General features: G+C 48.0%; 1 protein-coding gene across 1 annotated transcript in view; it reads right to left on the reverse strand.

The window, feature by feature from the left end:
* Arsg (arylsulfatase G) overlaps positions 1-14,504 on the reverse strand; it is a 141,545-nt gene that overhangs the window by 15,978 nt on the left and 111,063 nt on the right. The window contains exons 9-10 of the mRNA XM_038328704.1: positions 10,637-10,745; positions 70-190 (exon numbers count right to left, since the gene is read on the reverse strand). Of these exons, the coding sequence (XP_038184632.1) occupies positions 70-190; positions 10,637-10,745 (230 nt within the window). The remainder of the gene's footprint in view (positions 1-69; positions 191-10,636; positions 10,746-14,504) is intronic.

The raw sequence follows: 14,504 nt of genomic DNA on the forward strand, positions 1-14,504 counted from the left end.
GGTCCTTTGCATCAAGGTAGCAGGTGTGAGATGTGAGACACAGCCCGGATGCAAGCCTCCTCCACTTACCCTGTGCCCCACCTGAGACCTGCCAAAGAGCACCTCGGAGGCATCAAGCCCGTCGAAGTTCCGGTTGGGAGGCAAGCTGGCTCCTGCCAGGGCTATCGCCGTGGGGAAGATGTCTAGTATGCTGCAGAAAGAACAAGACACGGTTTGTCTCAACTCCTCCAACTCTCCCTGGCTCTCCTGTGATCAAACCCCACCCTTAGCAGCACAGAGCAGAAGCAGAAAGCCCACGTTGTCTGTCTCCCTTTGGGATTCTGCCTGGATTCCTGCCACAAGAGGCAGGAGGTGGTCAGATTTTATATAGGCTCAGATTCAGCTAACCTAGCTAACATCCAATTCTGCAACTTCCTATTCTGTGAAATGTATGGTTTAATAACAAGAGCTGCTTCCCAGGGTGGATGTGTGGGTAAAACAGGGAAGAGATACAGATGGAGCCTGGCACTTGCTGGCTGCTTGTCTTACATTGACTAACAGGGTCACACCTTTGAACCCAAGGACGGAGAGTTGGCTGCTGCCTTATCAGGAGTAGTGTGTGGCAGGTGGCAGGTGTCTATGGGAAAACACTCGCTTCACTTTTTGTTGCCCGAGTCTCTCTTTCTCAGGAATAGCCAGTCTTTAGCTGAAGCATGTCACATTTTAGTTATGACATGTAAAATACTCCACTTCCAAGACTTGGCTTTAACTCTTTTTTTTTTCCCCATTACAGAAGAGTGGGAAAAAGTTAGAACATACAGGCATAGAAAGAGAAAATAATACATAAATAGTTCATCATCTGAGGGTAACTACTATTAATATTCTTTTAAGAATTCAAATTCTGGGGACTGAAGAGATGGCTCAGCAGTTAAGAGCACTGGCTGTCCTTCTAGAGGACCTAGGTTCAATTCCCAGCATCCGCATGGCAGTTCACAACCGACTCTAACTCCACTTCCAGGAGATCTGATGCTCTCATAGAGGCATATATACAGGCAAACCACCAATGCACATGAAATTAGATAGACAGATAGATAGATAGATAGATAGATAGACAGACAGACAGACAGACAGACAGACAGAATTCAAATTGTGTGTATGCAGTATATGCATGTGTGTGCTTGCCCACGTGTACATGTATGGAGGTCAGAAGTTAACATCAGACATCTTCCTTTCTCACTCTGCATCTTGCTTCTGAGACAGGGTCTCTCGATACTTCAGCTTGACTGGCCAGTGAGTCCCCAGGATCCCTTTCCTCTAGCACGGGGGTTCTGAATGCACCTTGGTGTCCACTTGTCCACGGGTGCTGGGATCTAAACTCAGGCTTTGCCTGCAAGGACTTTACCCACTGAGCCATCTCCCCGGCCCCACGCGCTATTAACACTTTTGGTGGGTCTTGTTAATGGGATTTTATTCCTTTCTGTTTGGTTTGTTTGTCAAGACCATGTTTCACACACCCAGATCAGCCTTGAAGTCCTGATCCTCTCGCCTCTACTTTCTGAGGGCTAAGATTGCGGGCTTGTGTGGTGTGATTTTTTTTTTAAGTCACATGGAACTTGACTGCCCATCTCCCAAAAGCTACTGTACTCGTGTCACGAGATGGGGTCGGGTCATCGGGAAGAACAGAGGGGTTGCCCTTGCCGCAGAGCAGTTTAAGAGCCGAAGGAACTGAGAGACAGTGGGACTTGCCAGAGTTGGGGGGGGGGTTGGGTCATGGGTTAGACTCTCCCAGAAAAGATGTCCCATCCTGAGTCTGGGACAGCATCAGAATTCAGGATCATGGGTGGGAAAGCTCTCGGGGTCATGTCTTGCCAATTTGTCCACTTTAGGTTCTAGGGAGTGGTTCTCTGCCTCCCACAGAGGCTACAGAAAGGACCTGCCATGTGTGTGACATCTCCAGCCGGCCCACCTCCTTCCCCTCTCCAGGGTTCTGCCTATGACCTGCGGCAGAATTTCTCGTTGACTGTGGGACAAAGTGTTTCTGTTTGCCCGCAGCTTTCACAGTTCACGAGGCTGGTGGCTTATCTCTTGAGATAGGCACTCCCGGAGCTGGCATCCCACACTGGTGTGCAGTCAAGTCATGCAGAGTCAGCACTCAGCAGGGTACAGAACAGTCTGGAAACCTATCCAGAGTCTGCGGTCCCTGCCACAAGCCAGGAAGCAAAGAGATCGACAGCGTGGTCTGAAAAGGCTGTTTGTTAGAACCCATGCTCGCTCGCTCTCTCTTTCAACTGTACCCCTAAGAGAGAACAGTATCAAACCCATAAGCAAGAAAAACAGGATCTACAATCGACAATAGATCGTTTTAATTTGCGTGCCTACGATCACATGTATGGAGATGTCTACACACCTGTATGCACACACAGAGCTGGTAAAAGGTGTTGGCTGCCCTCCTCTGTCAATCTCTATTCCCTTGAGGCAGCGTCTCTCCCTGAACCTAGGGCTTGTGTGTTTTCTGCAAGTCTGGAAGTCGGCAAGCCCCAGTGATTCTCCTCACTCTCTGCCTCACCCCGCCCACCGTCGAGTTGGGGTTACAGGCATTCGTGGGGCATCCAGCTTGTCATGTGGGTGCTGGCATCGAAAGCCCAGTCTTCTTGATTGTTTAACAAACACTCTTGACCAATATGCCACCTCTTGACCAACACACACACACACTCATACACTCTCTCACACACACACACTCTCTTTCTCACAAACACACTCACACACATACACTCACACACACATACACTCAGACACACACATACAGTCACAAACACATTCACATACACACACACATACACTCACACACGCATACACTCAGACACATACATACAAACACATTCACATACACACACATACACTCACACACACACACTCACTCACACAAATTTGAAGTGGACTGTAGGCTTTCTTTGTTCATCGTAAGAGACATCAGCATCACAGACAGGCCCAACCAGGGAAACAGACCTGGCACTGAGCTTTCAGAATGAATTACATACAATCTCTCCTCCGTCTTTTTCTTCCTCTGCATCATAACTACACAGCACTAAACTAAAGCTAAGGCTCAGGGAACCCCAGTGTGACAGAGTCTGGCATGTCCTTCAGAGGATTCTAGTCTCCCCAGAACTCCAAGAGAACTCTCACTCACAAAGAAAACTTCTTCAACAGGTCTGGTGACTCCCACTGCTCAAGGTATCCCAGTCCAGCACGGGCATGCCGGGCTGTCAGAAAGCCATTCCTCAAAGAATGGCAGAAGCCCAGCCCCTGAGGTTAGCCCTGGGACAGGGAAATGCTTCCTGGAACACACCGACCCAAGGCTGGGCTTTCCTGCACGTGAACCTGGAGGGCAGATCTGTCCTACTGAGGCTCCTGGTGAGCCTCCAGACCTCAGTCTTAACCCAAGAAACAGGTCCTGGAAGTCTCTGAAACCTTAAAGAGATAAAACAAACACAAAAGTGAAACCCCAAACCTGCAAAACCCAACGCTGCCTGTCCAGCATGTTTCTTCTGATGCTCAGCCTTTTGTCAGAGCTGGGTTCTGACCTGAGTGGGCATTTTGGCTTTCCCAGGTTTCTTCTAATTATAAAAGAGGGGCTGGGAAGATGGCTCGGCTCTTGCAGATGACCTGAGTTCAGTTCCCAGCATCCACATCATACAGCCCACAACTCCCTGGAACTGAATCCTCAGTGAGCACCTGCACTCAGAAGCGTGCACGCATACACACACACACCATACACACACACACACACACACACACACACACACGCAGAGGTTTTTTTTTGTTTTGTTCTTTTGTTTTTTGAGACAGGATTTTTTCTGTGTAGCCCTGGCTGTACTGGAACTCGCTCTGTAGACCAGGCTGGCTTTGAACTCACAAAGATCTGCCTACCTCTGCCTCTCGAGCACTGGGATTAAAGTCATGTGCCAAAACTGCCGGGTCACATAGGCAGAATTTTTAAATGTCAGAAGAAAGAAATTACATTTTATAACTATTGACATAAAGACAAATACATCAAATATATAATAAACCATTTTATTCCACTTTAAAGTATTTTCTCTTCCTTTCTTCTTTGGTTTACGTGTGTGTGTGTGTGTGTGTGTGTGTGTGTGTGAGGGGGGGATATTGGTATATGTACATTTATGTGCAGGTGCACACTCGGCACATATGCCAGAACACAGAATGTTCTGTGTCCTGTTCTGTCACTTTCTACATAGTCCCTAGAGACAGGGCCTCTCACCGAATCCTGAGGTAGGCTGGCAGCCGACACAACTCAATGATCCTACTGTCCCCATCCCCCAGAGCGCTGGGGTTAGAGGCACACAGCTATTCCAGGATGTTTATGTGGGTTCTGGGGATTCAAACTCAGGTCCTGTGCTGTACCAGCTTTCCTACCCACTAACAAATCTCCCAGCCCCAAGGATTTTCTTTTCTCTCGTTTAAAGACAGGACTGTCATGTGTTCAAGGCTGACCTCTAGAGTGCTGGGATCATAGGCACATGCTACCACACCCTGTGTATGCAGTGTTGGGGATCAGGCCCTGGGCTTCGTGCATGCTAGGCAATCACTCTACCATCTGAGCTGCATGCCTGGACTCCTCTTGTAAACATTTTATGGGTTCTGGCACTGTGCTTCATGGGCCTGACATCTAAGTGGGTTTCTGCCCCCCCAAGGCACCACCTCCAGAGACCCTCTGATAGTGAGAGAAGAAGGCAGGGCTCACTCATGAAAGGAGAGGCTTGAGACAGAGGGCTCTTCCCAGTGGGTGAAAGGTTGGCTGGGCAGCAGGCAGGGGATACCATCTGCATCTTCCATCATTACGAAACTATTTTCTTTTTACGTGTTTCTCTGAAGTTTGTTCATAGGGGATGTGTGTGTTTCTGTACACTGTTTTTTTTTTTAAGATAAGATCTCACTACGTGGTCCAGACTGCTTGGATTCCTAAGTTCAAGCAATTGTTCTCCTATCTCATTCCTCCCAAGGAGCTGGGATCTTTGACTTGAGTTATCCCATCCAAGCGGTTGGTGCTCTTATCCAAGCGAGGAGTCACGGGAGTAGAGATTGGGTGGTGATGTTGAGGGTACAGAAGGGTTCTGCCTGCTGGACCCCAAGCTATGCCAGCAGAGAGAAAGCTAAAGGGTCAGATGAGGGGGGGGGGGGAGAGGCTTCCTTCTGGTAGAACAGCCCTGGGATCCAAGGTTGGGTGGGCGGGAATGAAGATGTCACAATGGGCAGGGAAAAGATAGGAAGGAGGGTTTCCTAGAAGCTAAGGGTAATGAACTGGGCGAAATCTGACCCAAAGATGGAAAGAGAGAAGTAGGGTATTGGGGAAGGGCTAAGCATACTTGGACCAGGATCAAGGAGTGACTCTCATGGCCTCTCCCCGGGGGAGTGAAAGAGGTAGGTACGGAAAGGTGCCAAGAATAGAAGAGATGAGAACAGAACCACCTCCAGTGGAGGAATGAACTATCCCTAGAATACAGAAACAGGTTCTTTGTTTAGCATTTCATTGTAATTTTCTTCCGGTATTGTTATTCCCTCTCATTATCCCCGAAAAAGCTAGGTCTCCACCCCTTCCTGGTCTTAGTCACACTGCAGAGGCTTCAGGGGCTAGCCTGTGTTCACATTTGACTGGCAGCCCATCCCAGTACCTCTGCACCCCCCCTTAAGTCTCTTCTACGGGCAAGCATGGTCCTAAAATCACCTACTTCAGAGAAAGCAGGGTCCTAGAGCATCGGGGGATATTGAACAACAAATGACAAAAGTCTCTCATGGACAGCATCTCTGGAGTCAGGTAAGAGACCTTGACCCTTCTCCCTAAACACTCACCACTGTCAGACCCAGGAGAGAGCAGATGGCATTGAAAGGGGATGCATGCCTGGGCACCGCCCAGGATGTATCATATAGACCACAGGACAAGATGTGGACAAGGACTTTAGAACTTCTGCTTCTGGGCCCAATTCTACACCTGCAGACAAGACAGAATTGGCTGACCTTCATCCCTTCCATAGAACCATCGTCTTACTACTATTAGCAGGGCTCCCTGGGGTAGCCTGGGGCTTCTCTGCAGCTCCAGCTGTTTTTCCAATGAGATTGCTGCAAGATCTTCTTATCAGTTCAGCCAATTCCTGCTATTGACAGGTGTGGTCCTCCTTCCAGAACAGAAATGGAGATTCCCATCTCTGGCACAGAGTCAGGTGTGGTCCTCTAACCAGAACAGGGATGGAGATGTCCATCTCAGGCACAGAGCCAGGTGTGGGTCTCCATCCAGAACAGGGATGGAGATGTCCAGCTCAGGCACAGAGCCAAGTGTGGGTCTCCAACCAGAACAGGGATGGAGATGTCCAGCTCAGGCACAGAGCCAAGTGTGGGTCTCCATCCAGAACAGGGATGGAGATGTCCAGCTCAAGCACAGAGCCAAGTTTGGGTCTCCATCCAGAACAGGGATGGAGATGTCCAGCTCAGGCACAGAGCCAAGTGTGGGTCTCCATCCAGAACAGGGATGGAGATGTCCAGCTCAGGCAGAGAACAGAACCTTTCTCACCTTCTTTCATAAGTCTAAGAGAAATTTTACTCACGTTGTGGTTTTCAACTAGTGGGGTTTTTTTTTTTGTCCTTCGAGAAGACATGTGGCACTGCCTGGAGAAACCTTGGTTTTGTGCTAAACATCCCACAATGCATAGGACAGACCCCGCCCCACACACACAGCAAAGAATTACCTGGCTCAAAATATACACACCGTTAAGTTTGGGAAACCCTTCACTAGAATTGTAGGGCAATAAAATTATCATAACTTTTCTACTTGCCTCCAAAGCCATTTGTCAGAAGGAAAGTTGACTCCTCAAAATCAAGACCTTCCAAGCTGACCTGCTCATGATTACTTCCCTAGTCTCCTGGGCAACGCTTCACCAACCAGCAATAAAATATTTGTTTAATAATGGGTTGTCTTCATTTGATAATCATGTCTTCAGGCTTTGAGGGGGCAATCGTGTGCAAGCTCTTTCTAAAATATCATTATACCACTGGGGCACACATCCAAATATTAACACTGGGTGCCTCTAAAAGATAGCCAATGAGGTTCATGCTAAATGACCCCAGCTCATTCTTTTTTTTTTCTTTTATGTATATGAGTTCTCTGTCTGCATGTATAACTTTATGCCAGAAGAGGGCATCAGATCCTGCTATAGATGGTTGTGAGTTACCATGTGGTTGCTGGGAATTGAACTCGGGACCTCTGGAAGAGCAGCCAGTGCTCTTAACCACTGAGCCATCTCTCCAGCCCCCCCCAAGCACATTCCTTTTCAATTTAATTTTTATTATGTCTGTTGTTTATTGTGTGTATGTGGGGGGAAACACCAGCTCTACAGTACACATGTAGAGGTCAGAGGGCAACTTACAGGGGTCAGCTCTCTCCTACTGCCATGTGGGAACCGGGGATGGAACTCAATTCACCAGGCTTAGCAGCAAGCACCTTCATAAACTGAGCCCCCTTGGCGCTTCCTACACATATCTCCTTGAAAACTCTCTTTAAAACTTTTATGTATTTATGACAGCGTGTATGTCAACTTGACCACTTTAAGATGCCATCATTTCGTGGGCCATTTGAATAGAAGCTGAAAGAAACCTGGCCACAGAGAAGTGACCCCCGCTGTAGAAGGTCTTGCTCCTCAAAGCATAAAGTGCTAAAACGAGGTGACAAGCTCCCACAGAATGAAACGGGAACATGGATCAAAATCATGTTCCCCTAGGGGCTGACATGAGGGGGCCACAGGAAAAAGACAGAAAGAAGCCCCACCCAGTCACCTGCATGACTGACATGGGAGAAGAAGAGGAGAGAGAAACCCCGACTGCCATTGAGACTAACTTCCCACCAAAAATACCCTCAGAGGGGCCAACATGCTCCTCTTATTTTCTTCTGATAAAGTACCAGAGGCCCTCGGGAAAGTGCTGTTTATGCCAAGAACTCTCTTCAGTCTCCAAACTACAGCCCCAGTCACTGTCCCCTGACTGTCAATGAGACGGTAGTTCATAGTGTTGCAGCAGCTGGTGGCAGGTACACACACACCATTCTCAGAGAAAAAGCCACTGCTTATGGTTCAGCATAATGGAAAAAAAACCAAGGCTTGCAGAGTCGATGGAGCTATTTCCAAATGTGTAGCCCAGCACTTGCCCCCAGCCCTTGAAAAGCAACCTGGACACGCCCAAGTCACATCTATAAAAGCAGCCCTCCTGGCCTTCTTCCAGCCAGCCTGACATCACAGATTCCAAACTGCGTGGTTGTTATCACACCTGCTGCCTCCTTTAAACTGCACACTGTGCTCTCCTGATAGCACAGGGATAACCCGCAACCCCTGAGGCACCGGAGGGCTGGCAGGGGTGATGCCTACTGGCCCATTTCTGTGGCTGTCAGAACTGCCCACCCCTCCTGTCCCTGGCTGCGGTTTCAGCCCTTTCTCCCCGCTGGACCTGGAGATGTCAGAGGGTGCGGCTGATGCTTGCTTTCTCCCAGTTGGCACTGTTCTCCTGCCAGAATCTATCAGGTTGGTGCCAAAGAACCCCTCAACCAGGCAAACGGTACCACTCTGAACACATAAGCACATCTGTGGTGACTGCTGTGTTGGTGAATCTAAGGCAGAACCAGACAGGAATGATCCAGCTGGATCAGTAAGAAGTCAGGCTTGGGAGATGGTGCAGTTGGTAAAGTGCTGGCCACCAAAGTGTGAAGACCTGAGTTCGATTCCCAGCACCCATGTAAAAAGTTGGGTATGGCAGCATGCACTTGTAATCTCAGAAATGGGTAGGCGAAGACAGAAGCATCCCTGGGGCTTGCTGGCCAGGTAACGTAACCAAATCACTGAACCTCCAGATTGTAGTGAGACCCTGTCTAAAGAGAAAGGGGAGGAGCTAGAGAAATGGCTCAGTGGTTAAGAGCACTCACTGCTCTTACAAATGACCTGCATTCGGGTCCCAGCCCCCACATGATGGGTCACAACTGCCTGTAACTCCAGTTCCAGGAGATCAGATCTGATGCCATCTTCCGGCCTCCACAACACTGTACGTACATGGTAAACAGGAAAGGCGCAAAGGCAGGCAGAGCATTCTCACACATACAAATCTTAGAAATTAAAGAAACTCATAGAACAAAACACAAGGTGGATGGCTTCAGAAAAATGACTCCAGTGATTAACTTCTGACCTCTCTATACACATACATGTACAGACATATACCAAATATATAAATAAATACTTTTCTAATGACTATGTAAGGGATTCCAGCTATAAGTCAGGGTTCCTTAGTTTCCATGGCAATGTTCTCAGAGATCCATCACAGCCAGATTTTCTGCCAAGAAACCACCCTTATCCATTTGCCTTAATACAATGAAGAGATGCCACAAACATGGTGGAGAGATGTACGCACGATGGAGAGATGTATACACAGTGGAGAGATGGCACACACAGTGGAGAGATGTACACACGGTGGAGAGATGTACACACAGAGGAGAGGTGTACACACGGTGGGGAGATGTACACACAGAGGAGAGATGTACACAGAGGAGAGATGTACACACAGTGGAGATATGTACACACAGTGGAGAGATGTACACACAGTGGAGAGATGTACACATGGTGGAGAGATGGCGCACACACAGTGGAGAGATGTACACACAGTGGAGAGATGTACACACAGAGGAGAGATGTACACACGATGAAGAGATGTACACATGGTGGAGAGATGGTGTACACACAGTGGAGAGATGGCATACACACAGTGGAGAGATTGCATACACACAGTGGAGAGATGGCATACACACAGTGGAGAGATGTACACACAGAGGAGAGATGTACACACAGAGGAGAGATGTACACATGGTGGAGAGATGTACACACAGAGGAGAGATGTACACACGATGAAGAGATGTACACATGGTGGAGAGATAGCACGCACACAGTGGAGAGATGTACACATGGTAGAGAGATGTATACACAGAGGAGAGATGTACACACAGTGAAGAGAGGTATACATGGTGGAGAGATGGTGTACACACAGTAGAGAGATGGCGTACACACAGTGCTCCAGATGAAAGATGTTTCTAGAGGCTCTATAACTGGAGGCTGCAAGCATGACATCCTTATCTAAGGATTCATTCTTTCCCTCTTGGTCCACTGGGGCCATCTGTCTCCTTCCTGGCCTCCAAGGCACTCAGATGTCTGTACTTCATCTTGGGGACATTTGGTCACCAGTGATATGCAGGTTTTCTGAGTCACCTAGGATATCTACCCTAATCCCAGGGACGAATAATTAGAGTTTACAGGACCTTCACTGTGACTGCCATCTTTGCCTGCTAAGTACTAACGCCGAGGGTTAGGGACCAGCAAGGCCCCTTGTTTACTCAACTCTCATCCCTAGGAGAAAGCTCAGGACCTCTGCAGCCTGCTTTCCCATATGGAATTGCTGTATAGACCCATTCACACAGCTGCCATCAGAGCACAGGCGTACGTAGAATCCCTGGCTAACACAGGTAACCAGCGAGCAATGACTCTCCCAAGATCTTCAGCAACCCACGTGTCCCCATCAGCGCTGGCTCTACACCCCCACAGCTAAACCCATTCAGATCTCCTACCTTAACAAGGCAGTGCTCGTGACATTGGCTGGAATTCTGCCAGGCCAGTAAGCCAGTGCTGGAACACGATGCCCACCTTCCCAGGTGGTCTGCTTGGCTGAACTTCCGCCTATGAGAAGAAGCAGTTGTTTCGTGACCATCAGTAATTCGAGATTTCTTTGTCAGCTAAGAGCTAGCCTGTGGGAGAACAGTACCTCTCTAAGGGTGTCCAATAATTTCAACAGAGAATTGGCTTTTTATAAAAAAAAAAAAAAAATTTACTGCCCCGCTATTTGTCCCCCAACTAGTTAAAAAACTTTCAGTACATGTTTTGATTTTACTGGACTTAACATAATATAGAGAGCCCTGTCCCTCTTGTGACAGTCCCCACTCCAAACTTGTATTTTACCCTTTACTTCTCACGTGTCCCTGCACTACAAGACTCAAGACATCCTAGGCGCTTGAAGAATCTTTGTTGAATAAATTTGTCCTCCAGTTGGTCATCTGCCTGTCTGATGAAAAGAAAGCGAGCACAGACCCCCCTCCAAGTTGTTCCTGCAACCCCAGTACGAAGCCCTTGGTTCAATCTCCAGAACCGAAAAACAACTGAAGCAAAAGTACAGTTCTTTGGAAGTGGGGTCTTCCTCCTCAGCTGTTCAAACTACCCTGTGCCTGACTGATCTCGTGTGGATTTATTTGGGTTTGCTTTGTTTTTCCTTGAATTAATGAGTCCTGATGAAACACCGTCAGTCATCTTTCCGAGTGTTTGCCTCTTGTGGGGAGGTAAGAATAGCCCAAGTGCAATCTATGAACTTTCACATTAGTAACGGGAGACATTATTTTTGTAGTCAAGTTAAAAGTGACCACCAATATAAATGACAGTCCGTGGGCTGGAAGAGATGAGGTCATGTTTTAAGAAAACATCCTGAATACACATGTTGCATTGAATTAACCATGACGGGCTCCGCCACTCCTACACACACACACACACACACACACACACACACACACACACACACACCCCACCCTCATCCCCAGTTGAGCCAGAGGCCAGGGATTCCACAAGGTTCGCGTGTAAGAAGTTCTTCCAAGGCAAGCGCTGTATGTGGCTCACACACACACTGCGGTCATGCAACTTCCCCAAGTTTGGCTGGTGTAAATAATAAAAGCAATCATGGGTGGGGAGACGAGGTGACCAAGACGAAAGCTTCCTCCCTCTGTGTTCTCACTGCCACAGACCAAACCTTTGATGTCCCTGGCTCAGTACACCAGACCGGAAGTGCTCCAAATTCCTGGGACCAGCACACAAGGAGCTCTGGAGTCCCCCAAGTGTTGACAGAAGAAGCAGAACACAAAACAGCTCCCACCCTATGGGCTGTTTACGTTCAAGTGTGTTGGGCTCAAGACGACCAACTAAATTCAGTCACTACAGACTGGAAAGGTCTTTGATCTAATCCAGAATTTCTCAAGTGCACACTTTCCACCAAAGCCTTCTCTCCCAAAAAACACACACAGAACAAGACCCCTCCACGCATGTGGAACAGAAAATCCGTTACTGTGGCAGAACACAAAACACGTTTCCACGTGGGTTCAGGAGGCGCGGCATGCTTCCGCTTATGGCCGGACAGCAATGAATCGGAGTGCAGAGGCGTGCTTGGGAGTCTGGGGGTCTTTCCAGCCCTGGGAGGAACATTTGCATAGATGCTTTTGGTATGAGTGGGTGGAAAGACAGGGCCCATGGTGCATGACATTCAAAGGGCCCGTTCATTAACCTTTGAGGCCAGATGCTAAAGCCAGGCCAAGGCTTCCGATCTAAGAAGTAAATCGTTATCTCCACCCAGAAGGCAGGAGCTGTGGCTCAGCTCCGTGACAAGCAAAGGGACACCTGTTTCTGTGAGACTGTGGGCAGCTCTTTTGCAGGTGGTTGACCTCCCCCAGGGGATTCTCAGTGGAAACAGTTCCGTTGTGCTTGTCATCTTTCAGTAACGGGTCAGAAGCTGGAGGGTGTAGAAGGGGCTGTGCCGGCAGAAAACGGATCTGTTGACATATTGGAAAGTTTAGCAACTGAGAGTCAGGATCGGCCATAGAGGCCCCTCAATATTACCATGTGGGCGGGGCTACTCAGCCAATCCAGTTGCACCTAAGGTTCTAGTTTTAACTGAAAGACATGAGTACTTACTCCAGCCTTGTATATGACCCCAGTTCCACAGTCTTTGTATGCAAAAGGAATTTAGCTTGAATCCTAAGCTTGGGCAAGCCATTACAAAACTAAATATTTTATCACCAGCAACACGGACATTACTCTGTTTCGAACCCCAGCTTCTCACCAGCCCTGCTTGGAGTGGAGAAAGGTCTCTCCAGTATCTTCCATCGGCCTTCTGAAGGGCGGGGTGCGTCAGCCATGTGTGCTTATTCAACCGTGTGTGTGTGTGTGTGTGTGTGTGTGTGTGTGTGTGTGTGTGTGTATGTGTTTATCTTTACTAGTAAGAACAGAGTCCAGAATAACTGCCTCTCGGCAGCTATTTTATTCCTCATTCCAAGTTGAAGATAATAATAACGCTAACAATAACACTGTCTATTAATGGAGCCTTTTTACCAAGCACGAAACTAAGCATGTGACTATGTACTTTCCTACGTTATTTCACTGGATTTGGATGACAATATTTTGCACATTTATTTATGTGTGTGTGTGTACCAGTGTATGCTCACACCAAAGGTGACCACTTCAGAGGACCACTTCTGGGAGTTGGTTCTATTCTTTACCAGGTGTGTCCTGAGGATCAAACTTAGGTGTTTAGGCTTGGCTGCAAACACATTTATCAGCTGAGCCATCTCCCCAGCCCTTGTATGGCAATCTTTTGTGCTACAGCTATGATCCCCATTTTTTTCTAATAGGAAAAAGTGAAAAGCGCAAAGGGGTTAAATAATAGTCAGCCCTGAGGTCTGACTCTGGGGGAGTTTGCTATGCTAGGAAGTACTTGGCCCCTGAGTTTGAGTTATAGCCGCAAGCCTCACCCCCTCTTTTTATTCTTATTTTTGAAACCAGGCCTCACGAAAATGCCTTGAATTCACTACGCAGCCCAGGCTACTCTCAATTTGTCAAATCTCCTGAGTAGCTGGGGTAACAGGAACGTGCCACCAGCCCTGGCTGAGTTAAATAGTAAATCCAGACCCATAGCCATTCACATCCTGAATGCATGTTCCTTTAAAACCACACGGTAAAGCTAGAGGCTGTGATTGGCTGGCCTGACTGGGGTGGGGGGAGCAGCACATCAAAGTCTTAGGAAGCTCTCCCAGTAACGTTAACTTGGGCAGGACTCATTCCCAGGCCACAATCAAACACGATGCACTTCAAAGCCAAGTGTAGCTTATGTGCTTTTGTTTTGTTTTTATTTTTTTGTATGTGAGTGTTCATACATCGAGGTCGGTGTGGGGATATAGGTCTGTGTACACAAGGATAGGTGTGAGGCCAGAGATCAACTTTTGGTTTTGGTTTTGGCTCGGTTTGGTTTTGCTTTTGAGGCCCAGGGAAGCTAAGCAGCCTTCTCTCATTGACAGGATGTAATTTCCAAATAAGGGAGAGAATCTACCAGGCACTGTGGCCCGTGCCTGTAAACCCAGCATTTGGAAATCTGAGAGGCAGAGATCACTCCAAGTTCAAGGCCAGCCTGGGATAGATAATGGAATCCAAGCCGGACTGGGTTACAGAGCGAAACGCTTTCTCAAAGTTGATTAATTAATTCATCAATCCCTCAGTAGACTTGACCTGTGACCCATTTCTCCCCCTTTCACATCTGACTAATTAGTAAAACCCGGACTGTTTCCTGATCATGCTGGGGACCTGGGAATTTTCAGGAAGCAAAGACTTTTTTGGCTGTGGCGGAAGCAC

This window comes from Arvicola amphibius, chromosome 4 (genome assembly GCF_903992535.2).
Source record: "Arvicola amphibius chromosome 4, mArvAmp1.2, whole genome shotgun sequence".
NCBI classification, from domain to species: domain Eukaryota; kingdom Metazoa; phylum Chordata; class Mammalia; order Rodentia; family Cricetidae; genus Arvicola; species Arvicola amphibius.